The sequence below is a fragment of the Coturnix japonica genome, chromosome 1 (genome assembly GCF_054131305.1).
Source record: "Coturnix japonica strain WE chromosome 1, WE-NBRP24, whole genome shotgun sequence".
In the NCBI taxonomy this organism is placed as follows: Eukaryota; Metazoa; Chordata; class Aves; order Galliformes; family Phasianidae; genus Coturnix; species Coturnix japonica.
Genome location: NC_140663.1, coordinates 127,782,195 through 127,809,094, shown reverse-complemented (window position 1 = coordinate 127,809,094; position 26,900 = coordinate 127,782,195). Strand labels below are relative to the sequence as shown.

Here is a 26,900-nt window from a genome sequence, read left to right as displayed (position 1 = left end):
TTAGCATAAAAGATTCTGATCATGTATCACAATTTACAAGTCTGGAGTACCAATATACAGACTGAGCTCGTATAAGAACTTTGTACTGTATCTTTTTAATTTCTAAGAAGTTTTCATTGTAAAATGAAATTATCTTACAAGAGAATGAGATTAACACTTACCTTATGGAGGTAAATGAAGTGTTAGTAATGATGGGACAAATACATACAAAGAGTATTTGTAGTAACAACAACAGCATATTATATAGCTATGTGAAATTACCTTCTGACAAAGCATTTTTAAAGGGGAAAATAAAGTATTTGACACTGCACAAAAAATCCATTTTTGATAGTACATATCAGTCAACATCAATCATGTAATTTAAATAAAGAAGCATGTATGTTAGGGTTACTTCTTATGCAGAGTAATATTAATAGTAATTTTATTAATACCAGGCTTAGATGTTTCTGGTTTCTTCCTAGTTTTGTATTTTATGATTCTATTACTGTATTTGTCATGAGTGTACTTTCTGGGCCATCTGTGCCTTTAAACAGTATTGCAAACAAATTGCTTCAACTTTTATATTTAACCATTTCTATGTATTTTTTGGTTTCTCACATCATTCATTTGGAATTTGTATTGTGTAATTGTAAACTGAAGTGTTTGATGTTATCTAACTAAAGAACAATAACATAAAATTGACAAGAGAACCAAGGATAATAGAAAATATAAAATAAGGATAATAGAAAATATAATTCTATACAGTTTTAGGTAAATGCTATAAATTAACTTGTCTTATCTATTTTGTTAGGCTGTAAATCCTAGCATAAGAATTACCTTTTTTTACATACACAGTGAGAGGAAAAGTAGTGTTTTACTTACAGTTCTCCAGCAGATTACAAAATGTCTACAGACAAAAGGGGTCAGGTGAAACTTGAAATGGCATGTGCAATTGGCATGTTTATTTTATGCAGCCTTTGATTCCTTTGTGTAACATCCCTTGTCCCTTAAATTGATAACAATTCCCACCATTTTTTTTTTATTAAACATATTTCTTTTATTGCTTAAATTTGCTCCTTCCCCAGACTAGCTTTCTTCAGATGTGTAGTGGGAAAAAAATAACTAATTCTTTGCATTTAACTGTTGTTTCTCAAACATCAATTGATCTTTTTGACTATTGACTTTGGCCAAAATTATCTTAGTTTGTATTAGGAACTGACATCATAACATCAAACAGAATAGGCTTGATTTGTATTCCTGTATAGTTTGCTAAATCTTCTCATTTGTTACCTATTTCAGTTCCTAGTATACTTGGTTTCACATTTTCAGAAAGATTATTGAGTTTAAAGAAGTTAAACAGATATTAACAATCTGCTCTTGACCTAGAAAGTTTACTGTTTTTCTAGGTTAGGTATAAAAGCATTTCATAAAAAATTTCTTCAGAACATCACCATTTCCTTCAAGGTTAACAAATATACATTTTTTTCATCCAAAGCACTTCTCACAGCCAAAGCTTAGAATAAAAATATGCTTTCTCTGAAGGTTGTTTTTGACCTTGTTAAGGCAGAGCCATCTTTTATTTCTGTAATTCCAGGGGTTTCTTAAGTGGTTTATTTGGTATCAGAAGAAAGAATTCCGGTTGGTTCTTCATATTAGCAGACAGAAATAGAAAACTGAAAGGCTATCCTGAATTATGGCTACTCAATGATACATTTAACTGAAACATTCATAAATACAGCCCTATAATGGAAACTTGTGTTTGCCAAACAATAGTCTCTATTGCATTTCAATTGCAGATGGAATTGATCAATGTCAGCAGGGGCAACCCGGTGCGCCAGGTATACCTGGACCTCCAGGGCAACACGGATTTCCAGGAGAGATGGGAGAGAAAGGTAATATTATTTAAAGTGAAAGTGCAGTTGCTTCCTATTGCCTTGTATTTTGTGGCTTGAATGTCAGGTGTTGATCTAGTCAGTGTGATCCAGGGAAACAGTATTTAATATTAGTTACAGAAACAGTTCATGAACGTGCAGGGTGCTTGATGGGTCTCTGGTGAGTAGAAGAAAGACACTGTTGATTGAGTTGGTTGACACAAACTTCACTTATATTTCACTTATCCTACACATTGCTGGGAAGAAAAAAGGGTTGAGTATAGACTAATTAAGTACAAATTGAGCTGTTCATGGCAATTTGAAGTATGACTTCTGAGATGAAGAGTTTGAGAAGGGAAGATGAGCTGGCAAAGGAAATGGTTTATGAATCATTGCCTTGGCTATAATTGAATCTAAAATTGCTACGCTTGTAAGTACTACTGTCAACTATGTGTTTTAGCAGTATCAGCTAAATGAACATGTACAAAAAATGAGCTATGTTCACTTACATAATGGTTCCTAATTTCATTAAACAGACTTCTTTTCTAAAACCACAAAATTGCAGTGGCTGTAGAGTTTCTTCTTTTTTCTGCTTTAAACTTTTAATATCTTCTATACCTGGTGTATATTTCTCTTCCTTTCGATCCTCTTCAGTCTGGTTCCTTCTAAATGTCTTTGTTATATATTATCTGTAGGATAATAAATAAGCTGATTTGCATTCTATTCCTTCAATTTTTTTAAGGTTTTTGAATACCAGTTTACTGATAAATTCTCTTCGAAGAGTATAGTTAGAAATAACACAATTATTTTTATTCTTTCAACACATAGTGTATTAAGTTGACATTTGCCACTGGATTCTGTCTGCTGCAGCTGCCTTAAATCTTGGTATTGTTATTCATTACTTCTTTTTTTTCAGGTGAAAAAGGTGAAACCTGTACCTTGTGTGACAAAGTAGGACCTCCTGGACTTCCAGGACCACAAGGACTGCCAGGTCCAGCAGGTAAAAAACCCAGCAGCTACCTGAAAATTAACTGCCAAGGCTAAAATCTGAAAGTCCAGTGTGCACTATGTGGTTAATTTTTTTTTTCTCCCATTAATCAAATTGCCTGTGAAACTAATGGGAAAAAAAAGAAAAAAAAAAAAAAGACCGTTATCATAGAAGTGCCACATGTAAACAGTGATAACATACTTAGTATTTGTTCTAGAGAACAAATGCAAGCTTTATGTAGTTTTTATGTAGTTTGAAGACTGCAAAGTTTGCCTGGTAGGTCAGATGCCCTATCAGCTTCTGAGCCTGTGAATGCAGACACATGAAACCTACTAGCACATGAACACAGACAACTTCACTGACTTTAGCAGAGTTCCATTTATTAATTAGACACTTTGTGAAGAGTTAGAAAGGCTTCATATTATATGAATAATTTGTAAAATAATGCAATAAATGGAATTCTTATTTTTCTGTCTCTGATAAGGTTTTCCGGGACAGGCAGGTTTCAAGGGCGACAGAGGCTTACCTGGACTTGATGGCCTTCCAGGCGTACCTGTAAGTAATGGCTTAGTGAATTCTATCTCTGTATTTTCTATTATATGATCAAAAATATTCAGTATTTGTGTAATAGTTGTGTTTAAAAATAGATCAGCACAGTGATATAATAAAATGGAGGAACTGGATTTACCTACCAAAATAAACTAAGAAGCAGTGCTGTCAAGCTGTGAGGAGAAAAAACAGCTATCAGAAATGGGTTGCATTTCTGTGCTTACCCATCAGATAAACTCAGCAGTGAAGCTGGGTGAAAAGCAGGATTTCATGTGTACTAGATGTAGGTCTGCACTCACCTTCTCATGTAGCAGTGTATCTATACAGTAACTCTTTGCTAATATGTACGTAATATATTGAGGGAGTGCCATCTAGTGTAGTGTAAGCAGTTAGTCAATGTTAGCATGCAGTATACTTCAACAGTTTGTGTGTTCTGTGTGCTCTATGAAACCTAGTTAAAGTGATGACTATTTTGTTGATGCAGTGTAACAGAACTCTCTGTGAGTAAGGCTGGATACGGGAATCAGAACAGTTCTAATCATAGCACAAAGAAGCAAAATCATTTGTTTTGAGTTGCATAGACAGTTTAAATGTGCAAGTACTACTTCTGATGGTACTATAAATTGTCTCTAAGGATAGAGATACCTTTGTTATTTTTGTCATACAAACAGGGTTGGTGGCATTACTATGAATTTGACTGTTGGGACAGACACATTTGCTCTGACAAAACCTATTTTAAAATCCTAGATTACCTTGATACAGATGTAACTGAAATCCAGTGGGTTGTTTATTGAAAATTCAGAATAGATCTTAGGTGCCAAAACCTGCAGTTCTTTTGTAAATAATGTACAGTTTTATTCACCATATAAAATGCAGTACCCATGGTGTGATATATTGGCAGCGTGGTCAAGAGAGGGAGAGTTGCATGAATTCCTTATTTGCACTGCTGTGTCCTGGAAAATATTCTCATTTTACCTCCTTGGTTGAAAACCAAATTGTTTTTGTTTTTTTTTCTATTTGTATCTAGTCTTTAATTTCTGAAGGTCTGTTTTCTTTTTTATTGGGCAACTGATGACATCTGAATTTATGAAATTTCAGGGGCCCCCAGGCGCTCCAGGACTCATTGGCCGCCCTGGGGCAAAAGGAGAACCAGGAGATTTTACTTATGATTCCATCCTGAAAGGTGAAAAGGGAGATCCTGGTTTCCCAGGACAACCAGGTATTCCTGGAAGAGAAGGAATACCAGGAAAGGATGGATTGCCAGGTCCTCAAGGTCCAAAAGGAGCATCGGTATGTATGTTTATCTATGTTTACACACTGTCCTGCTGCATGATTCTTTATTTTTGCATCCTGTCCTATACGTTTTATGTTTGTTGGCTCTATGCTTTGTTCCATGTCTTGTCGTTCATTCCTCCTCAAAAGATTCTGTTTTTCCTTGAGCTGTTAAGGAGTAGGGCCCTTCAACAACAGAGTATTTCAGAGTTTGATTTTGACCTCTCTTAGAACATGTCATGCAAATATGTAATCCAGCTCAGACATAATCATTATTTGACTTCCTGTTTTTCGGGCTACAGAGCAAGGTCATTTCCCTCACAAAGTTGTGGGTGTAAGCATCATTTTTGTCCCTTTCCCCCTTTATAATGAGAACTAATGGGGAAGATTTAACTTGCATCTGGAGAATATTAAAGGAATGCACTTGTCCAAGTAGGGATCATTAATGCAAGTTTCAGCTCTGCTCCAGCATACTTACCTTCTCTAGAAACTAATGTTTTTAAGTCTTTCTGTGCTAGAGAGCTGGTATGTATGTGGATTGGTATCTGCAGCTCAGATTTTTTCCAAGATCCACAATTAGGAAAGAAGCCTAAATTGTCCATTTATCTGCATTGTGCACTAGGTGTGATTTCCATGTGCTGGCCTACATGTAATCTGGTTCTATTTCCATTGTGTTCAGTGATTAAGAATTGACCTTCTTTGGTGTTACAAAGATGCTGTGCTAGAGCTAAGTTAAAAAATACTAACACAGGTAGAAGAATGTATTCAATCTTGCCAGTTAGGCATAACTTTTATTTATACTTTCCAAAAATTAGGGTACAGCTGGCTTGAAAGGAGAACGTGGTCCCCCTGGCCAACCTGGATTCCCTGGAGTACGTGGTGAAAGAGGTTTACCTGGCCCTCCTGGGATAGGTACTGCAGGGCTACCTGGTGACAAAGGAGACAGAGGTTTTGCTGGAACCCCAGGTTTACCAGGTCTTCCAGGTAATGTTATAGTATGTTCTTTTAAAACAATTAAAAATGTGGGGGGAAAAAAAAAAAAAAAAAAAGACCTTTAAGTGAGCATCAGCTGTAATTTAAGATGGAAAAAAAGCCTAATTTTGACCAATGGAACAGTGTTTTTTTCCAGCAGCTCACTTGCACATTTTTTAGGTTGCTTTTCTTTTTTCTTCTTTTTCCAGTTAGGCCACACAAGATGGTTTAAACTCATCTTAAACCTAATTCATTTTAGTTTTCTATGAACTTTCTGTAATAAACTTGATAAATGTTGGTTGTAATGGCATAGAGAGACTAACACGATTGGCTATGTGGATTAAACTTCTCTATTTAATCTGTTCCCATACTTAATACATCTTTACATTTTCAGGGGCAAAGGGTGAAGCGGGACGAACTGTACCACTCCCTGGACCTCCTGGGGCAGATGGCCTTCCTGGACCTCCTGGTTTCCCTGGACCCCAAGGTAGTACAGAATCTTTTTAATCTTTGTCTGATTATCATAATGGTTTTGTTTCCCCGAAGCTAACATTTGTATTAACATTTTTCTTGTTTACCCTTGTGAAGGTGACAAAGGGAATCCTGGGCTTCCAGGGAGACCTGGCCTGCCAGGAGAAAAAGGTGCTGTCGGCCAGCCAGGTATAGGGTTTCCTGGACCTCCAGGACCCAAAGGTAAGACAAGGTTATCTATCTGTGGTCTAACAGAGCTGATGTAACTGCAGTGTGGATGGAGGACTACAGTAATCCAGCCATGGCTGCACGAAGGGGTTTGGGAGGCGTAGCAGAAGAACTTCCCTTTTGAAATTCTGGAAGGATATTTCAAGGCACACCTGCTTTGTGCAGTGATGTAGTGCAGATACAACCAGTGTCAACAGTACTGCCAGAGCAGAAAGAAATACAGTGCATATTACACTAAAATACCTGAGGTTTCTGAGAGATGAGATGGCCTTTCTGAAAGATGAGGCACAGCTTAGGTTGGTAAAAAAAAAACAACAACACAACATGTTGACATAATAATGACTTTTTTGGGCCAGCACTAGCACCTCTATTGCGTCCCAGGTGGATGTGAGTGACTTGGTCTAACTACAGGCATATCTACATAGAGTTAGGCTTCCTTGAATGGCCACTGCAAGAGGATGTGCATAGAAGAGTGTCTACATTTATGTTTGTATTCTCATTTTGGATTTGCAGGAAATGTATTTTATAATGCTGCTGTTCCTCATTCTTCTCTAGATGACTGTCTTTCAACAGACACCTCAACTCCTAGACTCTTTGTTTATTATTTCATTTTCTGAGGTTCTCCACACATCAAACTGGGAGGGTCAGAAAGACTTTTAGGAAAAAAAAGGCAGATCTAACTGTGAAGACCTCTGATTTATCCAAAATTACCATGAAACTGAATAGAAGAGTTTCATAGCACCTAGAAAAGGATTGCTGTATGCTCTTCAATGCCAGTGAGAATGAAATGATATGTAAAGCACTCTTCTTTCAGATAGTCCTTCTTCAATGCAGCTCTGCCTCATGACTTTTCCAGGGCTTGGCTTAAAGGTATAATTTTGTACTCCCTCAGAACTTTACCTAGGAAAGGAGCTTCATTTCAATTGACTGAACGTGTAGTGGTGCTGAGCAAGTACTATCTTTAAGTGATTTACAGAATACTGTCTGTATTCTTTTTAGCATTCAGGGGGCACAGCCCATGGGCCAGCCTTGGCATAGAAACGCATGTGAAAACAGAGATATGTGTAGGACAAGTTAGGCTACATATACTGATCAGAAACTACTGACTCCAATATGGTTTCCATTGTGCATCCCTCAGTCTTACATCCCACATATTGAGTTAGTGTTCTGATTACAAAGAAGCAAAATTGCTTCTGACAGGTTCTCAGTGGTACCAGGCTAAATATTCACAGGTAGACCATTAGTTATATAAAGAAAAAATAAATGGAACCCATCCAACTGGTGAAGGAGCTCTCTGGATGCACAGCTTTAGGGAAGCAGCCTAGATCAGAGAGATTCTCTCCCTTCAGTGGCTGGCCTTATACAAGTCCAGGATGACTCCACCCTGGGATCACCCCAGCTGGTCATGCAGGGATCACAGGTGCAAACAATTTGCCTGTGCTCCCTAGGCCAGCCACACTCCTTCAGCAAGTGCTCAGTCAATGATTCAAGCCCTGACTGAACAGTTCTTCTACAGTTGCCCTCCATGAAGAAGACTTTTGGAGCACAGCTTTTCAGTCAGGATGTTTCTCAATAATACTAACCCATAAGGGCTTTATTTAAGAGCACTTACAATTTATTTCTTTGTGGCATGATACCTAGTGTTTAAATCTCTGTTTGTGTAATCACAAAGTGTCCTTTGTTGAGAACACTGATATTTGGATGATGGCATCCCTAGAAATTTGATGTAAGAGACTACACATACCTTTTAAGCATGACCCTCTGAGGGTGTGAGTAATTCAGTTAGAGGTGTGAAGAAACAATAGGGAATGTTTACAGGGATAGGTAGTAATGATATGAGCTTTATTTTGTAGGTTTCCCTGGTCAGCCTGGCTCACCTGGTCTGCCGGGGACTCCTGGAACCCCTGGCCTGGATGGTTTTCCAGGCACGCCAGGTTTACAGGGTCAAAAAGTAAGTGTCTGCTTCTGATACTGTTTTCTGTGACTGTTCATGTGAACAGGACTCTGAGCAAATATCCTGCTTTTTATTTAATTGAAAAAAACCAAAGCCTTGGCCAGGCTGTCCTGTATCTTGTGTTTCTTCTCACTATACAGGCAAAAGAAGAAAGTAGATGAATGCTTGTTTTTAACTCTGAATGGCTTGTGTTTATGTCCTGAAGTCTTGTGTATTGTTATTTTTCTGAGTAGTTAAAACACAGTCAGTGAATCAGTTCTTGGTTTTGATGTATTGATTCCCAATCTGTCGTGATTTTATGGCTAGGGTGAACCAGGAGTTGGTCTCCCTGGTCCTAAAGGATTACCAGGCATCCCAGGACCAGCTGGCATCCCTGGAGAAAAAGGAAATCCTGGGCTGCCTGGCTTACGAGGTGAACAAGGATTCCCAGGCGTACCTGGACAACAAGGATTCAGAGGTAATATTGTCAGAAAAATAAATATACAGTTCTGTATTTCTTTTTAATAGTTACTTCCCTGTAACTATAGGCCTACTCACCACTTAAATCCTCCTGATTTCCCAAGGTGTTTTCATTTTTCCTTTCTCTTTCCTCCTTTTCACCTACCACAATTACTAGCAAAGGGCAAGCACCAAAAAGCAATTCTTTCTCTGAGCCAAGGCGGGAGGTATTAGAGGCTGAAATGTTTTGTTGGCCAAGTGATTTCTAAGCATCTGTCCAGCAGTCTCAGCAAACAAGGTCTCAAGGACTCTGGTCTCTGTCTCCCAACAGGAGATCCAGGTCTCCCTGGACTACAAGGCTTGCCAGGCCCCCAAGGCTCACCAGGAGTGGGCCCGCCAGGATTGCCAGGGCCTGCTGGGCAGCCAGGACCTGAGGGGCCACCAGGTGAGAGAAAAATGCTCCTGTGCTGATGGTTTGAAGTGCTTATTCTTTTATGTTTTGTTGTTGTTTGTTTGTTTTGCATAGAGCAGTGTTGATATTCACAAAAGCATTGCTCATGAACAGCTTTGCAATATAAGATTCATGGTGGGGCAGTGAGGAGCATGGCAGCAGACCTTATCCATCTGCTCTGTAAAGCAGGGCAAGGGCTGAGAAAATGTCATTTTGTTCAGTCTCTTTTGGTTACTGTGACTAATACATACAGGACTGAGGCTGCAGGCAGGAAAACAAGAAAATCTGTTCTTTTGATGTAAATAGAGAAACTGACTTTGACTCTTCATTCAGTAATTTCCGAGACATTCTTGGGTATGCTTGTTAACTATGTTCCCATTTTTCTTCTAAAAAACTAATCCCATGTCATCTGTTTTTCATAGGATTTCCTGGAATAAAAGGAGAAAGGGGCTTCCCTGGAATCCCAGGTCTGGATATGCCAGGGCCAAAAGGCGATAAAGGTAGCCAGGGCCAACCTGGAGTACCAGGGTCTGTGGGGTTACCTGGCCTGCCAGGTCCACAAGGATCTGTTGGACTGAAAGGATCAGCAGGTAAACATATTCACTTCTAGGAAAGTAATCTACCTCGGAAACTACTGTCTTTGACAACTGTTTTATTAAGTCCTGTTAGGATGCCCCTTCATTCAATTAGGAATTGATCCATCAAAGAACCTGTACTTGGGGAAAACATATTGGCTGCTATCAACAAAATGCCTCAGTAGATGTGTAGCTTTAATCTCATACTGAAATATTTTGGTGGATGAAATACAGCTATCTGCAGGAACAAGGCTTTAATCTGCAGTAATGGAAGATGATTATTCAGTGATAGAATGTGGTTTTAAATAATGCCTTTGTTGATGACAACAAAGGTTTTACTGTAGTTGGAGGTTTTAAGAATTTGTTAAAAACCTCTTACAAATTGTTATATTCTGTTTTTTGTAACACTATTTTACTGTTGTTTTCTCTATCAGGCTGTTTTACATTAGATTATCCTTTCTGTAGCATTTTTCCTTAAGTGGAACAATCCCTAATATAACTGGGAGTAAATCATTCCACTTCTCATATTTCTTTACAGTACTTGCTTTATTTCTTTTATTCACTCTTTAATTTTGCTTTCAGGAGCCAAAGGAGAAATGGGAGTTATGGGAACTCCAGGGTTGCCAGGGACTCCTGGACCAGTTGGAGATCGAGGGTTGCCTGGTGAAAAAGGTAAGATAGAGATTTTCTCAAATTTTTCTAGAATATCTTAAAATCAACTTTTTTCCCCAACTGAAGTCTGAAAATAATGAAGTACAAGGAATACACTTGGCCTAAGGAATGTTTTATGTCATGTAACATCCCTGTAAGTTAGAAATGGTATAATCTAGAAAGCCATATCCTGGGGCAGTCATGTATTTGGGCACCGAGTCAAGATTTTTGGTCTGTTCTTCAACAGCATAAGGGTTGGCTAGGTAAAAGCAGGCTATGGGTATTGCTCCCAGAAAAATGCTGCATTTTAAGTTATAAATAGCCAGCAAGAGGGACTTAATTCAATCATTCAATTGGTAGCCTATTTTTAAATCCTTAGTCTGGTCTGGTGGTTGGTGACCCTGCACATAGTAGGGGGGTTGAAACTTGATGATCATTATGGTCCTTTTCAACTCAGGCCATTATATGATTCTATGATTTTTCAGCTTCCATTCCCATGGTTTTGAGAGGGTCTAGAACTAATGACTGTGAAGTAGGAAAAAGATACTACATTTTTTCAGTAGATATATTGTATATATATATAAAAAAATCTGCATCTGAGATAAAAGAAGTTTTCCACAACATGTTAGCCCATGTACAAGGTTTGAATAAATAGTTGTTCTTGTCTACTAAATATCTCTGCAAAGTTTTATACTGCAACAAAACATTCTGTGCTTTACAGGTAGCCAAGGTTTCAAAGGTGTGGTTGGACCACAGGGTGACCCAGGTGTCAAAGGGGATAAAGGTGAAGCTGGTCTTCCAGGAATACCTGGAAGCATGGACACCATGGACATGGTTAGTCTCAAAGGCCAAAAAGGAGATCCTGGAGAAAAAGGTAACTCCTGTCTCTAATTAGTTAAAGTTAGGGCAGCAGTACTTTGAGTTTAGTTGTATCTTAGCTTTAGGAAATGGGTTTTAAAACAGGATTTAAGAATTTCACACAGCAAGTGCAAATCTTTTTCTAGCATCCTCAACTCCATAGAAATAAAGACTGAACACAGACAGAAAGGGTATTAGTTGGATGGAAGAAACTAGAGCTTGCTGAAAGAGTAAAGCATGTCTTTCATGTAAATAATAGAAACAGCGTTGCTGTAAAGACCACCCGATAGCAACCTGAGGGTTGGAAGGGAGCTACAGAGATAATGTAATCTTCCATTTCCTTCAACCAAATCTTTAAAACTTTCATCATTTTTTTTCTGAAACAATTATAATTCTTTTTACCCCTTCTGAATTCTTCCCAACTTGACTGCAACCTTGTTGCAGTTCACTGTGCTGAAACAACTGAAGTAATTCAAATCTGGCCCTGCTGGAATTAGATTTACCTTATTTGATGCTTATTTGATTTGGCTACTGGCTTGGTTTGCGATTAGCTATAATCCTTAATCTTTTTCTTCTTGACTGCTGCTTATGCAATTTTATATGCTCCTGGAATACTCCTTGCCAAAAATGCAGTGTATTGCACTTCTCAGATTTCATGATGATGATTTCCTATCTGTTCTCCAACTCTTCCAAACATTTTCACAGCTAATCCTGTCTTCTTTTCATGCCTATCCAGTGTGATGAAATCTACAGATTATCCTAATACATTCTCTGTTGGGCTCAGGATGGAGCTCTTGAGACTCTTTTCCAGTTTGGCAGTGAATAAATGTACTTTGTTATATTTAAAGTGTGAGTACAGGAGGTTTTCCAGTCTAGCTATCTGTTCTCTCCATGTCAGTTTACTCATCAAAGTGAGACCTAGGCTCTTGTGTCCTGTCTGGGACTCAGAGAAACCTAGGATGTGGACAGACAGCTTGATCAGCCTAGTGTCAGAGACTGTGAGGAAGGGCAGGGGCAACTGCAGAGTTCATCTGCCACTGTGCTGAGATGCAGCTTCTGACAGCACTTTTATGAAACACAAAAGTTTGGTGAGGATCGTAGCCTGTAACAGTTTCATCCGGGTATCTTTCCCTTATTTGTTTCTGATTTTGATGTATTTGTTGGGTATAGTGCTTACATGTGTGTAAAGAAGTTTTATAATATTAAAGATGTTTAAACATTATACAGAACTAGGGAAACAGGACATTTCTGCCTGTGAACTGCTTGCTCATATGTACCTGCTTAGGCAGCAGAGATGCCAAATCAAATCACTTTTTGTCAATACTTAGTATTGTCTTGCACATCAAAAATAACTCCTTAATCTAACTCTCTCAACAGTTTGCAGCCTATTCTCAACATTGGTTTGACTGGAGGGTTGGGTTTTAGTCAGGTCTGACTCTACTGTAGAATGTACATGATTCTTGAATTCAGCCATTCCCTTGATCAGAAGAAAGAAGCAACAGTGACAAGAATTAACTAGAAGGGCTATTATATGGCATGACAGTAAATTTTGCTAAGAATCATCTGTTTGTCTTCTTGGTGTCCAGGGGACCTTGGTCCAACGGGAGAAAAAGGGTTACGTGGGGAGTATGGAGAACCAGGAATTCCAGGAAGGGATGGTGAACCTGGTACTCCGGGACAACCAGGTATGTGTGAATCTGGCAACAGAGAGATGGCTAAATAAAGTAATGTAAATGATGTTAACTAATGGAACTCTTAATTTCTCTGCTCTCCTTAGGACCAAAAGGAGATCAGGGCCCCCCAGGGTACCCAGGAGATCCAGGAATTCCAGGACAAAAAGGATCAGTTGGTGAAATGGGTTTGCCAGGTACTGTTTGCTGAGAATTTTGATTATTGTCTTTTTTTTCCTTATGTTAACCTGCAGCATTATGAGAAGTTTATGTAGAGTGTTAGTTGGTGTGGATCTACAGAACCATGGAAGTACTTGCAGTGCCTGGACTGTAGGCTTTGAGATGTTGATTTTTCAGTCCTCTTGCTATACAAATAGTTCTCATTCAGTAGCTTCTTAAGTTTCTGTGTGCAAGTCCTTTAACTGGGTATTAGATGGTACTTTGTGCACAGAAAAGAAGGGACATATGGAGTATTTATGCTTTTGTTGCAGGTGGGCAGTTTTTCAAGTGGTATCTGTCTGTCTGTCTCTCTCTCTCTGCTAGCATGTGAACTGCTTTAATCTTCTTGTGTATTTTCTCCCTTCTAAAAAGTTCGGTGAGTTCCAGTGTACTAAACATTTTCTACAAACTGCAGTACTCTGGAATTCTTGTGCTGGAGGGGTTTTGTAAAGAACAGAATGAAGAAAACACTGTATTTCAACAAGGAAGCTATCTCATTCAGATGGCCTTCTGCCCTTCTAGGAAGTCAAAGATAGAAAATGGAAACAGTGGACGGGCACAGAAAAATAAGCTACGGCAAAATCTCTTTGTCACTATTGTCCTATCAACACAAACTTTTATTCAAACCATATGATTATCAATATCTCTGTTTTTTACTAATCCAAGATTATAATCTTCTCTTATTAGGAGAGTTTTGTCTTCCCATAAAAAGTCCCCTTAAGGCGATGGATTCCAGAATTGAACTTACTAGTTATTGTATTGAGATATATTGTTTCTCTAGCTCTAACTAGTTAAGACATAGCTGAAAAATCCTTGTCAACACTGCTAAGGAGCCACTAGGTCTGATACACACATTTTTCCCTTTCTCTTGCTAGGAACACCTGGAGAAAAGGGTCTGCCTGGAATACCAGGTTCACCAGGCACACCAGGGTTCCCTGGGCAAAAAGGTGAAAAAGGAGACAAAGGAGCAGCAGGTTTTCCTGGAATAGGCTTTCCAGGATCTCCTGGTGAGAAGGTATTTATTTACACCCCTAAGGATTTATCTTGTCTCTGCTGACTACCTCATTAAAAAAGATGCCTTTGGCCTTCAAACTATTTTGTTATGTTTTCTATTATGCTTATTTAACTATCTGATGAAATACTTGAATATATGCACAGATTTAGATGCATTCTGTCTGACAAAACCACTGCTTTCAGAGTTTTCATTTATTCTGGCTCTCCAGAATAAGCTAAATTTACATTGTTAGAAATTTGGAAGAGGGAAAGAACTTCTAAAAGCATAGAGGAAATACATTTTAAAAAGGCTTCTTGCAGACAGATGAAATAGACATGCTGCAATATTGTTTCTGTACTTTCACAAAGATATTGGGAAGCTGGAAAGAATTGTAAAATGCTCAGATATTACTGAAAAGAGAACTGTACTACAGTCTGTAATTTTGATTTCACTGATAGTGGAATTCTAATAGGATTCTTGTTTGTTTCACCTTGATTTTTCTAGTTACATGATGACAGTAACCCTGAAAATATAAGTAAAAACTGTAAAAATAAAACTTACTAGTCTGGCAGTGAATTTATTCAGTCTTCAAATATATATATATATATATATATATTATGATAAAGTGTGATCAGCAAGTTATGAGGCTAATTTGGAAAAGCCTTTGTAAAATCCATCACAAAGAGCACTCATTTAATTGTGTTTTTTGAGCAATTGCTAACAAGTCAATGTTTCTGACAGTGGAATTTACTGCTAAATATAATCTTACGTTACTTTGCTTCTGAGTGGAAAGAGCGAAACTCTTTTTAAATCCAACAGCTATGTGCAAATAATATCTAGAAGTAGAAAAATTTGTTTCAGAATTAATGTGTGGTTCTTATAATGCTGCTACTTCTAGGGTGAACCAGGAAGAACAGGTAGTCCGGGTTTATCTGGAGACAAAGGTGAAAAGGGTAATGCAGGAATTCCAGGAATGCCGGGTGCTCCAGGTCCCAAAGGATCCCCTGGGATTGCAGGATTTCCAGGCAAGTGTTGAATGCTTTAATAAAACAGAAATCACAGTGAAACAAATATTTTCAGACTTAGAGAACAAATATCCAGCATATGAACCCATGTCTTCTTGCTTTCTTCAGGGAGCCCAGGCCTCCATGGAGCAAAGGGTGAAAAAGGACTTCCTGGCTTAAGTGGTATCCCAGGTTTAAAAGGAGAACCAGGTAGAGAAGAAATATAAAACACCAAATGTTCCCTAAAGTATTTTTCACCTCCAAGCAGTAGATAAAAGAAATACTGTGGCCTTCTATGCTCATTCTGGCTCAGATATTTCCTGTTATATTTGTTCATTTCATGAAGGAAAACACACAGTGCCATTTCCTATGTAAATCTGAGTCAATGGAGCATAAGGCTGTTTACAGTGCTTATGGAAGGGGTTTTACTACCTTCTACAAGACTGGTTATTGCTATAGTCATTAGTTATGCTGGTTTTCAGTACATTCAAAAACAATAAAGTTGATCCATGGGCCCAAACCTGAATCACTACCTTGAGCATCATTACAAAGACAAAGAGAGTAATTGCCATTGTTGTCAGGAGGATAACATTTTCAAATTTGGAGCCTGCTGTTCTTAGTTTGGTGACTGTAGAATATATCACCTCATTGAACATGGGCCATGTCACAAGTCTTTGCAGGAGTTCCTACAAAAAACTCTCTGAGTTTCACTGTAATTAACTATGTGGAACTCAGTAGTAGTTGAGCCCTGACTTGTGCTGACTTAATTCAGAAGTAACTTCAGAGAAAAATTACGCTTCAGTCATCATATTGTTATCTCTGATCTTTGTGGGAACAGAAGAACAAGTTCATCTTTTATTTAGAGAGAAATGTGTGTAAAAACAAGTCTTATGATTCATAGGTGAAATGAAAGTGACAATGGTTTTTCAGGTGAACCTGGTGCTCCTGGTCCTGCTGGTGCCATTGGTCAGAAGGGTGAACCAGGCTATGATGGGATTCCAGGCACAGCTGGTGCAAAGGGCGAACAAGGTACTGTGAGCCTTATGTTATGTTTATGTGTCACAAAGATGCACAAACTAGCTACACAAGAGTAGCTGAGAGAAGAATGTGCTGGGTTTGAGATACTTTATCCTTAATCTGGAACCTAAAAAAATGAAACAAGTACTGCAAAGTGCTGGCTATCATCCATCTATAAAGATGATGATACAGATGAGCAGCTGTGTTTAATTGGTGATCATGAACAATTTTTTTTCACAAAAGCTAACATTACTTAAAAAAAAACAACTTATGTTTTGGAATTAGTCTTCCTTTCCAGGTTAGCTGGGAAATAATGAATTGTCTTCCCTTAGAGTAGAATTTTGAGTCAGATAGGACTCATTGTGCTAGATGCACTCACATCACATAACAAAGATGGTCTATGCCCTGAAGAACTTTTGTATAAACTCTTTATTTAGATTTAATGTTTGCTTAGAGTTTTGTTTATTACAGCTCAAGTGTAATTGTTGTTCTAGCTTCTCATCTTCTGCTGCCTCTGTATTCCAGGTCTTCCAGGTAGAGGACTTCCAGGATTTCCAGGTGCAAAGGGAGATAAAGGTAAAGCACTTCTTTAAGCAAGTGGCCAACCTCCCTCCCAACTTTCTATAAACATAATTCTGTCATTCAGACATACTTGCTTCTTCCTTATTTTACATGCTGTACCTTCTCGGAGCAGGCAGAAACTCAGAGGCTCAAATACTAATTTCTGTTACAGTGGCAGCATCTTGGACATGAGTTAGATATGCCCTAAAATAGGTAATTTCTCATAGTGTGGAATTTACTGCAAGCTGTGCTGTGATGAGGTAATATAAATAACTCCTGTATTTGTGTGCTGTGTTTTTGACTCCAATTATTTCTGTTTTCCTACTAATTTTGTAAGAATTGAGGTCTGGTGAGAATTTTGCACTGGACAGATCAAGATAACGCTTTGTGGCCAAGATTCTTCAGTCATTTATTTTACTTGAGTCTGTTGTACAGCCTTGATACAATCATATTTATTGCTACAACAGGTGTTCTCTCTGGCTAGGTAGAGCATGTCTAAACTATGCACAGGAGCATGGTGCAGAGGTGCCAAAAATCAGAGACCAAATGAAGTCTTACTGAAAACTATTATTATCTGAACTCAAGACTTACTGCCTTGAGTATAGGCACACAGTTACCACAATTTGAAGACCACTTCTGGTTTTCACAAAATGTGTCAGTATATTGTGCTGTGAGATTGGCTTGATCAGCTTAAGTCAGTACTTGTTCAAAGTGTCTGTATGCACCATGTTCCACTTACGAAATAAATATGTCCTAGAAACTAGACTGCAATTGATACAGTACTGAAGATACATCAAACTGTTGCTGATTTAAAAAAAAAAAAAAAAAAAAAAAAAAAGAGTTGTATACAATTAAAGGATTTTCAATTTTGAAAGTGCAGAAAATGAAAAGATTCTACTACTTTCCATCTATAAAATCTACATGACATGACAGATTCTGGAGAATTCACATAGCTTGAAATATCACTTTCTTATATCATTCATGCTGTAAGTACAGGATACTTGTGTAGACAATCAATAGTGATGATTCATCACTTCAGAACTTTATATTTACCATCTTGAAGTAATTAACAGTCACTGTGATTGCTCTAGTATTAGAGAATTATTTTAATAAGCAAATTTTCTAGTCACAGCTCAGTAAAGCATGTAAGATGCTAGATAGTGAAATCACTTTTCCCATCCACCCATTTTATGCATTTTGCCAACACAGCTCATTTAAAAATACCTAGTCTTTGAGTAAATAGAAACCCAACTGACATCATTTGTGTTCCAAAAGTATTGTAGTTCCAAAAAGCAATCTTCTGTTTAGGCAAGGAGCCGGGGAAGTATTCTTTATGTTCTGTTTCTCTTATTATTATACTTATACTAGCTATTCCTTATCTTTTTCTTCAATCATGATCTAATATTCAACTATATTGGAAATATTCAGTATTTGTACAATTTTGAAAGTAAGTACTAAGCTTTATCTGGATCACAGTGAGCATATTCCCTTTCTCTCCAATAGCAAGTTCTTTAATGCTTATTAAAGAAAAACATCAATTATTTGCATGTGACAATAATAATTGTAATGAAATAAGGATTCAAGGGGATTTGTTCCTTGTGGAAGGGCTGACAGACATGTTAATGGTTCATCTATTTTAATAGTGAATTCACATCTCTCAGTGGTCAGTTTAGCTAACAAAAGATCTTTTTGTTAACCAACTCTTTTCTCTCATTTCATATTAATGATACAGAGAATAATACACTTTTCCTGAATTTATGCATTTTTTATGGAAATATATAAAGGTAGGGTTAATATTTTCTTCAGAAATAAAGCTTATTATGAGAGGATAATAAGGCAGAAGATTTCATTGATGGTGATCTTTTCTCTAATCAAATTTTGGGTTTCTTTTCAACTTCTAGGTGCAAAAGGTGAAGTGGGTTTCCCAGGATCCCCAGGAATCCCAGGGATTCCAGGTTTAAAAGGAGAACAAGGATATGCTGGTCCACCGGGCCCTAAAGGCAACCAAGGTCTTCCTGGACTACCAGGAAGTGCAATTGAGGGCCCTAAAGGAGACAGAGGACCCCAAGGCCAGCCTGGCCTTCCAGGTAACTCTTCATCATAATATTAATCTACTGCTGCTAATCAATTTTCCCACTAATTCATTAATAATATAACCAATATTGCACGTTGTTTTTTATCTTCTTCTCAGAGACCAAGGAACAGTTATTCTTCATAAACAGTTTGGAGTTATGTCACGAACAGTTATTCTTCATAAACAGTTTGGAGTTATGTCACAGGGCAGACAGATTTGATGTCTTCAGGCTGTTAGCCTTTTCCAAAAGTTTTTCCAACATTGAGAAGTTTACTTCTCAATTCCACCATTCCCTCTAGCCTTTATTTACTAATCTGGGGCAGCCATGGCTGTATGTTCCTCTGTCCTGGAGTGTTAATCTATTTAAAAATAGCTAGTGTGGCCTTACCATAGCAAGCACTCTGTGCTGGAGGCTGGGAATGAGAGTAGACAGAGCTGTAATACGTTTCTAGCGTATTCATACCTGAGAATCTACAGTACGTTTTTCTGCTCATATAGAATTCTCTACATTATTGTCGATCACAGACATAACAAATGATAAATGCCCAATCAGGTGGTTGTGTGCACCTCCCTGCAACAGATTCTCCTGCGTATTTTCTTGAAATATTGTTGATAATTATTTTCATTCCACCCTTCTGCATTTTGAACCAGCTCAAACTCCAGAAGGCACTGCTTTTGTACAGAACAAGTTTTGCTTCTAAATATTTCCTTTTTCCTCTGGCCTGTAGGTTTACCAGGTCCAACAGGGCCACCAGGACCTCCAGGTCTGAAGGGGGCTAAAGGTGAGCAGGGAAGTGATGGCTGGCCTGGAAATCCTGGAGGTCCAGGAGATAAAGGTGATCCAGGTTTCCAGGGACTGCCAGTAAGTAACTTTCTGCACGCTATCTAGACTTGCAGAAACCTGATTCATATAATTAATGAGTATATTAATCACAGATGTCTTATGTTCATAATAATGATACTTTATGCTCAAAATGACTTTGGACTTAATGCTGATGATGTAATATCAGTTTCAAAATGTGGGATCTTGGCAATTTGTTTTTGTATTTGAGAGCATCATTTTATGATATGAGCTCTAAACACAGTATATATCCAAATAGCATACTGATATTCTTTTCCTTCAAATTGTTAAATTAGGGAATTTCAAAGCTTTTTACAGATTGATATTACACTTCAAGACTTTTTTAAGAATGAGAAAATGGCAAAGGACTTTGATTGCATGTCTTCGATGAGAACAAAATGCTTTAGTATCCTTCAGCTACAATGCTTGGCATCAGTTTGTCAAACCAATGTGAAATGCAGCAGTGAGACTTATTTCAATGCTAAACTTACTCTTGTGGGGCTAAAGATGAGTTTCTGATGTCTTTATCCTTTTCCAAGTGACAGTCTCTGCCCTGTTTATGCAACAGATTTAATTGCTTATGGAGGTCTGCTAATACTTGGAAACCTAAATTGAAATTAAGGTAAACTACGAGTGAGTGATACCACCAATCCAAAAAGTCTATCCAAAAAAAGGAAATTCAGAAGTCAGACCTTGAAATACAAATCCCATTATAAATTAGTCTGTTTTATAAACTAAAACAGAAGTTATTAATAAGCCCCGAATTTTACTGAGATTGTCTGACTCTTGATTGCCTTCAAAATGAATGGCAGCCTTTCTGATTTGTGCTGCAGAAGTCAGTGTTATAATAAAAAGGAAAGGCCATTTCTTTAAAAAATTCTGCATATTGTGCTTATGTGACTACAAAAAACCAGGTAACTTGGCGTTATGAATGCCTCCCTTACCACTCAAAGGGCAAAATTTCTTTCATTTAACTTAGGAAGTCTTACTGTTGACATTTGTTTTTGAGATAGCCATCTCTTCTTCCTTTATAGTCAGTGAAAAGAGTAGAAATCCATTTTTCTTACCTTAACATAAACATCTAACCTGCATCAGATGAAAAATCACTTCTGTGTGTATCTATTCTGTTGCTACTGTAAAATGAGATGAATCGGTGTTATTTTTCACTGAGTAATCAAGTCACATCTTCAACCTCCGATTGGTAGATTACTTAGGAAAGGGATTTCGTTTCTTTCCTCCACACTTATCCTACATTGTATTATAGAGGGGACTGTCATTACTGTGATGCTCAGACTTAAGTTAGCAATTAGTTGGGGAAAAACTTTAAGCTATACTTAAAAGTGTTTTGCACATGAGCTGCAATAGATGAAAGAAGAAGGGCATGTTGTCAGTCAGGTAAGTAGCTATTTACTGCATCTTCTGAAACACCGGCTTGGTTTTCCTTGAATTGAAGCTATTATAAACTTGTCATTAATTTTAGTGGAGCAGTTTGTAGCAGTGAAGGCTGGAGGAAGATTTCATGTTGTTTAAAAAGTTCTTTAGTATTTTAGCCCTATTGAAAATTGCAAACCTTCATATGTGTATGAATTTTTGAGTACATTTAATTTCATTCCATGTGTGGATGTAGAAGTTTTTAAGTCTGCTGTAATCTAGAATTAACTTATTTGATTATCTGCCTGCTGTCTGATGGAGATGCACTGAATTTAGTGTCTAATTTGCTGATATTTGTGCTTGCTGCTGTTTCTCATGATGGAGTATATGTATATGACTGAATACTTGTTTATTAACTACGTTATTAATCACCCTATTGTGATGTAGTATTTTGTGAGGCAAAAATAGTTTAATAAGATACCAAACTTGTTCATGGAGGAGAAGCTTTTCTAGTCCCTGCAGAGAATAATTCCATAAATGCAATTACATTTCCTTCATATTATTTTTTTCATAGGTTTCCGAAACTAAACAGGCAATTTGGAAGTCATATCATAGTACTGTAAGATAACTATACTTCACTTTCTCTTTTGTACAGGGTAGTCCTGGTTTGCCAGGAGGTGCTGGTGAGAAGGGTGATCTAGGACCTCCAGGTGTACCAGGTGTTCCAGGTGAGGAGAAACTTCATCACTTCATCATATTCCTAAAAAGCTGGATCTGTATCAGTCTTCAATTGTTTGGACATTACCACTCAAGAATCTTCAGGATTTTCTTGAATAAGAGAAGCAAGTGTTATGGCTGTATTGGAGGAAACATGGGTTCAATACATCTTTTAAGTTGTTGTTACTGTTGTAATCACATACATGAAAACACTATTTGTAGAAGAAATGTGGTTATTAATAGATTAGTAGATAAATATCTACTAGTTTAGAAAGAAAATTAATTAAATAAAGAAAAAAATGTTTTCAGTCATCAGTTCTTAAGTGACAGTGCATTTGGTACTTGTGTGAATAAAGTTATGGCTCTTGCGTGATCATGAGATCATACCTTATTATTCTGATCTTGTGCTTTCAAATAAAGAAACCACTGAGTATTCACATAGACATTCTCTTTGGCTTCAGGTCCAAAAGGATCTGCAGGTTTTCCAGGCCTCAAGGGTGAGCGAGGCGACCAAGGACTTCCTGGATCTAAAGGTATAATGTGAAAACTAGCTGCTGCCTCTGTTTTTTTGTGGTTTTTTTTCCACTGTTTTTTTTTTTTTTTTTAGTTAGGATGGTTATTTGTGACTAACCAATGTGTATATCTGCCATGCTTTTATTGGGTATAAAAAGGTAGAATATGAAAACAGATGTTGTAGTATCACTCTCTACTTGTTCAGATTAGTTTTGAGTATTGAGTAGAGCTTTGAGTAGAGTCTTGTTTGGAAGATCAATATTGAGGTTTTCATAGTATTAGGCTCTTAAAATGAGGATATAAGATAACTAGTTTTCTATTAATTTTCCAGGTTTACAAGGCCCACCGGGCCCCCCAGGTGCTTTTCAGCTTATCAAAGGGGATCCTGGCTTACCTGGCCCAGTAGGACCAGTTGGTCTCAAAGGATTCCCAGGACTTCCAGGTCCCAAAGGACAGCAAGGTGAGAAAATATGTAACTTGCCAGTAGAAATACATTTGAAGTAATGCAAAAATAGGCCAATGATAGGCTAGGCACTAGAAGATCTTTAGTGTAGCACTATCCAGCTTTTTATAAGCCACTCAAATTTTGTTGGCCAAGAAGGAAGAGAGTATTTCTCCTTGAATTTCTTCCAAAGCTGTGCCAGGAATAAATGCCTACCTAGTGATTTTTACAGGCTCACTCTCTGTGAGTGGTAAACAGGATGACATGCAACAATTTCCAGAAGGTGTTTGATTGAGTGTCTTCTGTCTTTAGCCTTGAATCCAAGACCACAGAAAGACTGGTATGGTACTGATGGTTTTAATTTATTTTTCACAAAGTTGGAGTTACTGAGCTTGTGTAGTACTCAAAGCATCCACTGATGCTGAAACTAATGAAATTAAGACACAGTAGATGTTTGAAAACCTGTTTTTTGTTTTTCTAATTTTTCTGTTGTTCGTGACTCTACTTTTTATGGTGTATTTTTGAATGTGTTGTATGATAAACAGAGTCTTTCCTTTTCATAGTCCAGGGGAATATCAGTTGGTTTAGAGCCTCATACTCTGCTTATTTTTTTCTGTTCTGTTCATCTCTACAGTGATTTTACCTGCAATAACCTGCATATTTGGTGTGGATACTGAAGTATGCACACTGAATCTGAATGAACATAGAATATGCTGAAATGTGCCAGTGCTGTCTACATCAAAAGCTGAAAGTCGGAACTGACATGACATAGAATTCAGTAATAATTGTTCTTTGTTTTTAAACAGGAGTAACAGGACCTTCAGGTGTACCTGGACCACCTGGTAGTCCAGGGTTTGATGGCAGACCTGGGCAAAAAGGAGAAGTTGGTCCTTATGGTCCCCCAGGTAAGCAGATGATTTCTTTGAAGACTCGATTCTTTCACAGAAAAATAACATTAGAGATTAGGTATGAAAGTGCCTAACCTTAGTTCTTTAGTTATACAGGTAGGGCTAAACAGAACAGGTGGTTGACAAGGTCTGAAATTGTCTGCAGGTGCTGCAGGAAAAGCAGCTAGAAGTAGATTCCAGTAGATGCTCTTTAAGGTCTCTTCCAACCCAAACCATTCTGTGTTTCTATTATGAGAAAGAGGGAGACAGGGGAGATAATATAGTCACAGTATCACTACAGATACTGTTGCTTCTAAGAGTTTACTGACATTCAAGTGCTTCACAAAAGGTAAATTTTAAAAATTGCGGTACGTTTTGAACATTTCAGTTGTTTTCTAAAGTTTATGAGTAGTTAGTTTCTTTATTGCTACCTAAGTTCTGGCATGCTAACTTTCAGATACCATGTGATGTCTGTAGAGATTAAAGAAGACTCTTTCTATTGTAGGACCCAGAGGAATCCCTGGTCCACCTGGCCCTGAAGGTTTGCCTGGGGCTATGGGCCCACCAGGTGCAGCATCTGTTGCTCATGGCTTCCTTGTTACCAGACACAGTCAAACCACTGAAGAACCACAATGCCCATTTGGAACCAGGCTGATTTACCATGGCTACTCTCTGCTTTACGTACAAGGAAATGAAAGAGCACATGGCCAAGATCTAGGTAGGGAGAGACTAAAATAGTATTCAAGTAAACTGAATACAAATTGAACAAACAAAATGTTTCTCTGATTTGTAAAACTGTGTGGAGCGTGATCCGTGTGATGGAACTCTGTTGAGGGAAGTCCTCTATTGGTGTCTACAGCTAACTAATGGGAGGGCAGGTAGAAGATGGATTCAGACACTTCTCAGAAAGGCTCAGTGATACTAGAAGAAGCAACAGACATAAAGATGAGATATTCTAGTGAGATAAATTATTTTTCACTACAGCAGTGCTCAAGCACTTGAGTAAGAATCTAAAGAGGTTGTTGCATTTCTCTCTTTGGAGGTGCTCATAACTCAATTGAGTATGGATCTGAGCAATGTGATCCAATTGGCACAGGTTAGGATAGGTGGCCTCTAGAGATCTATTCCAGTCTAAATTATTCTCTAATGGTGCAGGATAAGACTAAACTAAACTATTTTCCTTTCCCTTCCTTCTTCATGAAGTTGAGATATCAAGATAGAATTTTTTCTGAGCCCCTCAGAGCAAGTGTTGTCTGCTTTTAAGCAACTGATAATGGTTTAGCAAAAATGGGCTAACAAGTAACCTCTCACTTTTCAGGCACTGCAGGGAGCTGTCTTCGTAAATTTAGTACTATGCCTTTCCTATTTTGCAACATCAACAATGTATGTAACTTTGCATCGAGGAACGACTATTCCTACTGGCTGTCCACTCCTGAACCCATGCCAATGAGTATGGCACCCATCACTGGTGAAAGTATCAGACCATTCATCAGCAGGTACAGTTTAAATTCTGTTGTGTTTATAAAATGAAGAACCCTGTGAAAGGTGTGAATGTTACTTTATTTCCATGTGAAAGGCTCGTGTTATATATGTTTTTATTTCTTGCCTTTAAGTTTAGAATGAGTTCTTTTGATGAAGTGCCTCAAAGCGTGAATGTGTTCAGTTCAGGCTTTGATAAAAAAATGAATTTATTTTGGAGGAAACCCAAACAAATAAGGTAGTCTGTTTTGAGTCTAATTGATACAAAAATATTTACTAAGAATTAATTTTTTTGCGAAAGCTGTGATGTGCTTTGAAGGAGAGAATTGTTTGAATTTAGTCACAACTCCTGTCTAAAACAATTCCACTTTTCTTTGTAGCTAGAAACTTTTCAGGGCTCAGTTTTCTTCTGCCTGCAAATGGCAGCATAATTTATCTTACAGTAGACTGCCAGGCTTCTTTTGGACAGGCTGCTTGAATACAGCTTTATCGTCTGACTCACAGGAAACTTTTGCAAAATCAATAATCTATATTTAAGTAAATACAGAGTCTCAGCTAGCATAATTGTGGCACTTACATTGGACATCAGTGTTCTGTATCAGTCCAATATCCTAAAATTTTGGTCAATATTAAATATTAAAAAAAAAAATAAAAAATCCCGGTGTAATGTGCATAGTGCTGAAGGCAGAGGTGTGAGCAGTAGTGTGGTCAACTCGACCGCTGTCATTAGTCAAGAGTCTGACCAAGGGAAGCTGCAGCCTAAAACTCTAATGATAATCAGTAGATCTAAGCATTACTTAGATTCTCATAATTGCTTCTAATCTACACTAGCTCTTTTTGATCACTCCTCCTGTCATATAATGTGTATAGGAATGGAGATCGTTGGCTCTGCTTTCTCAAGCTAGTATACATCATGTAAGGGAAAGGACATTTAAAATTATTAGAAGGTTATATACTGAAATGTTCAAAAATCCTATTTGTTCCTATTACAAAAGATATCATATTTACTTTTCCACAAAAGAATCCATTGTGTTTTGTACTTGTCTTCTATACTTGTGGTATAGTAGCAAAAAAAAAAAAAAAAAGTGTGTGTTACTTGAAAATTAGGTGGGCAGATTCTCAAGAGTGACTAGTTTCTGTTGGTCTTACATCTTTGATGGTAAACTTGATATGGATGGAAGGGATTTGACTTGCAGAAAATTCAAATGACCAGTCTTAGAAATTCAATTTCCTTTTATGCCATCCGTGATTAAACATTTTGTCCCTTTGACAATCACTTTTGAAAATCTTGCTCAGTGAAGTACCAACAGGCATTTTGCTTTCCTATGTATATGGTGTAGCTTTCATACCATAGGAATGTATGTATGCATATGCTGCATATGTAGGTTACTCTGAAAGTAATGCCTCTTTTTTTTTTTTTTTTTTTTCCTTGGAAACTGTAACAGGTACAAAAAGCACAATAACTTTATTACATAGAGTACGTTTCCAGTACTCTATGTAATACTCCCAGTATTTTCCAACACATTCATCACTGCTAGCTATGCATTTTATTCAGCAAAGAGCCTGCCATACTGCACTCGTAAACTTCATTCATGCTTGTACATCAGACACTGTTGTGTCAGAGTGCCCCTCTGCTTCTGTCTGTCACAAGGCAACAACATGTAACGGAATGCTGGTGGGAAGGTTCAGCCTCTACTGCCATGCCACCAACATCTGCCTCTGACAATGTGGGCCAATGTAATAAAATAGGAAGCATTACTTTCAGAGCAGCATTCATTTATTTAGATACATGAGTTTTTCTCCTTTTGTCCATGCCAAAGAGCAGGATAATTGTAATACACCAGTTTTAAAAGC

At 37.7% G+C, this 26,900-nt stretch overlaps 1 protein-coding gene across 2 annotated transcripts in view; it reads left to right on the top strand.

Moving 5' to 3' along the window:
• COL4A1 (collagen type IV alpha 1 chain) overlaps nt 1-26,900 on the top strand; it is a 105,729-nt gene that overhangs the window by 72,524 nt on the left and 6,305 nt on the right. Inside the window, exons 22-49 of one of the 2 annotated variants that reach the window (XM_085535069.1) lie at nt 1,776-1,871; nt 2,767-2,850; nt 3,323-3,393; nt 4,486-4,677; nt 5,475-5,643; nt 6,026-6,118; nt 6,220-6,324; nt 8,184-8,281; nt 8,591-8,741; nt 9,054-9,167; nt 9,596-9,763; nt 10,331-10,420; nt 11,121-11,273; nt 12,844-12,942; nt 13,035-13,124; nt 14,022-14,161; nt 15,039-15,165; nt 15,274-15,354; nt 16,075-16,173; nt 16,687-16,737; nt 18,624-18,809; nt 19,525-19,658; nt 21,664-21,736; nt 22,187-22,258; nt 22,570-22,698; nt 23,487-23,585; nt 24,073-24,285; nt 24,886-25,063. In XM_085535069.1, coding sequence (XP_085391195.1) covers nt 1,776-1,871; nt 2,767-2,850; nt 3,323-3,393; nt 4,486-4,677; nt 5,475-5,643; nt 6,026-6,118; nt 6,220-6,324; nt 8,184-8,281; nt 8,591-8,741; nt 9,054-9,167; nt 9,596-9,763; nt 10,331-10,420; nt 11,121-11,273; nt 12,844-12,942; nt 13,035-13,124; nt 14,022-14,161; nt 15,039-15,165; nt 15,274-15,354; nt 16,075-16,173; nt 16,687-16,737; nt 18,624-18,809; nt 19,525-19,658; nt 21,664-21,736; nt 22,187-22,258; nt 22,570-22,698; nt 23,487-23,585; nt 24,073-24,285; nt 24,886-25,063 — 3,355 coding nt within the window. Of the gene's footprint in view, nt 1-1,775; nt 1,872-2,766; nt 2,851-3,322; nt 3,394-4,485; nt 4,678-5,474; nt 5,644-6,025; nt 6,119-6,219; nt 6,325-8,183; nt 8,282-8,590; nt 8,742-9,053; nt 9,168-9,595; nt 9,764-10,330; nt 10,421-11,120; nt 11,274-12,843; nt 12,943-13,034; nt 13,125-14,021; nt 14,162-15,038; nt 15,170-15,273; nt 15,355-16,074; nt 16,174-16,686; nt 16,738-18,623; nt 18,810-19,524; nt 19,659-21,663; nt 21,737-22,186; nt 22,259-22,569; nt 22,699-23,486; nt 23,586-24,072; nt 24,286-24,885; nt 25,064-26,900 lie in introns of both variants that reach the window. The other variant, XM_085535076.1, reaches the window with a different exon arrangement.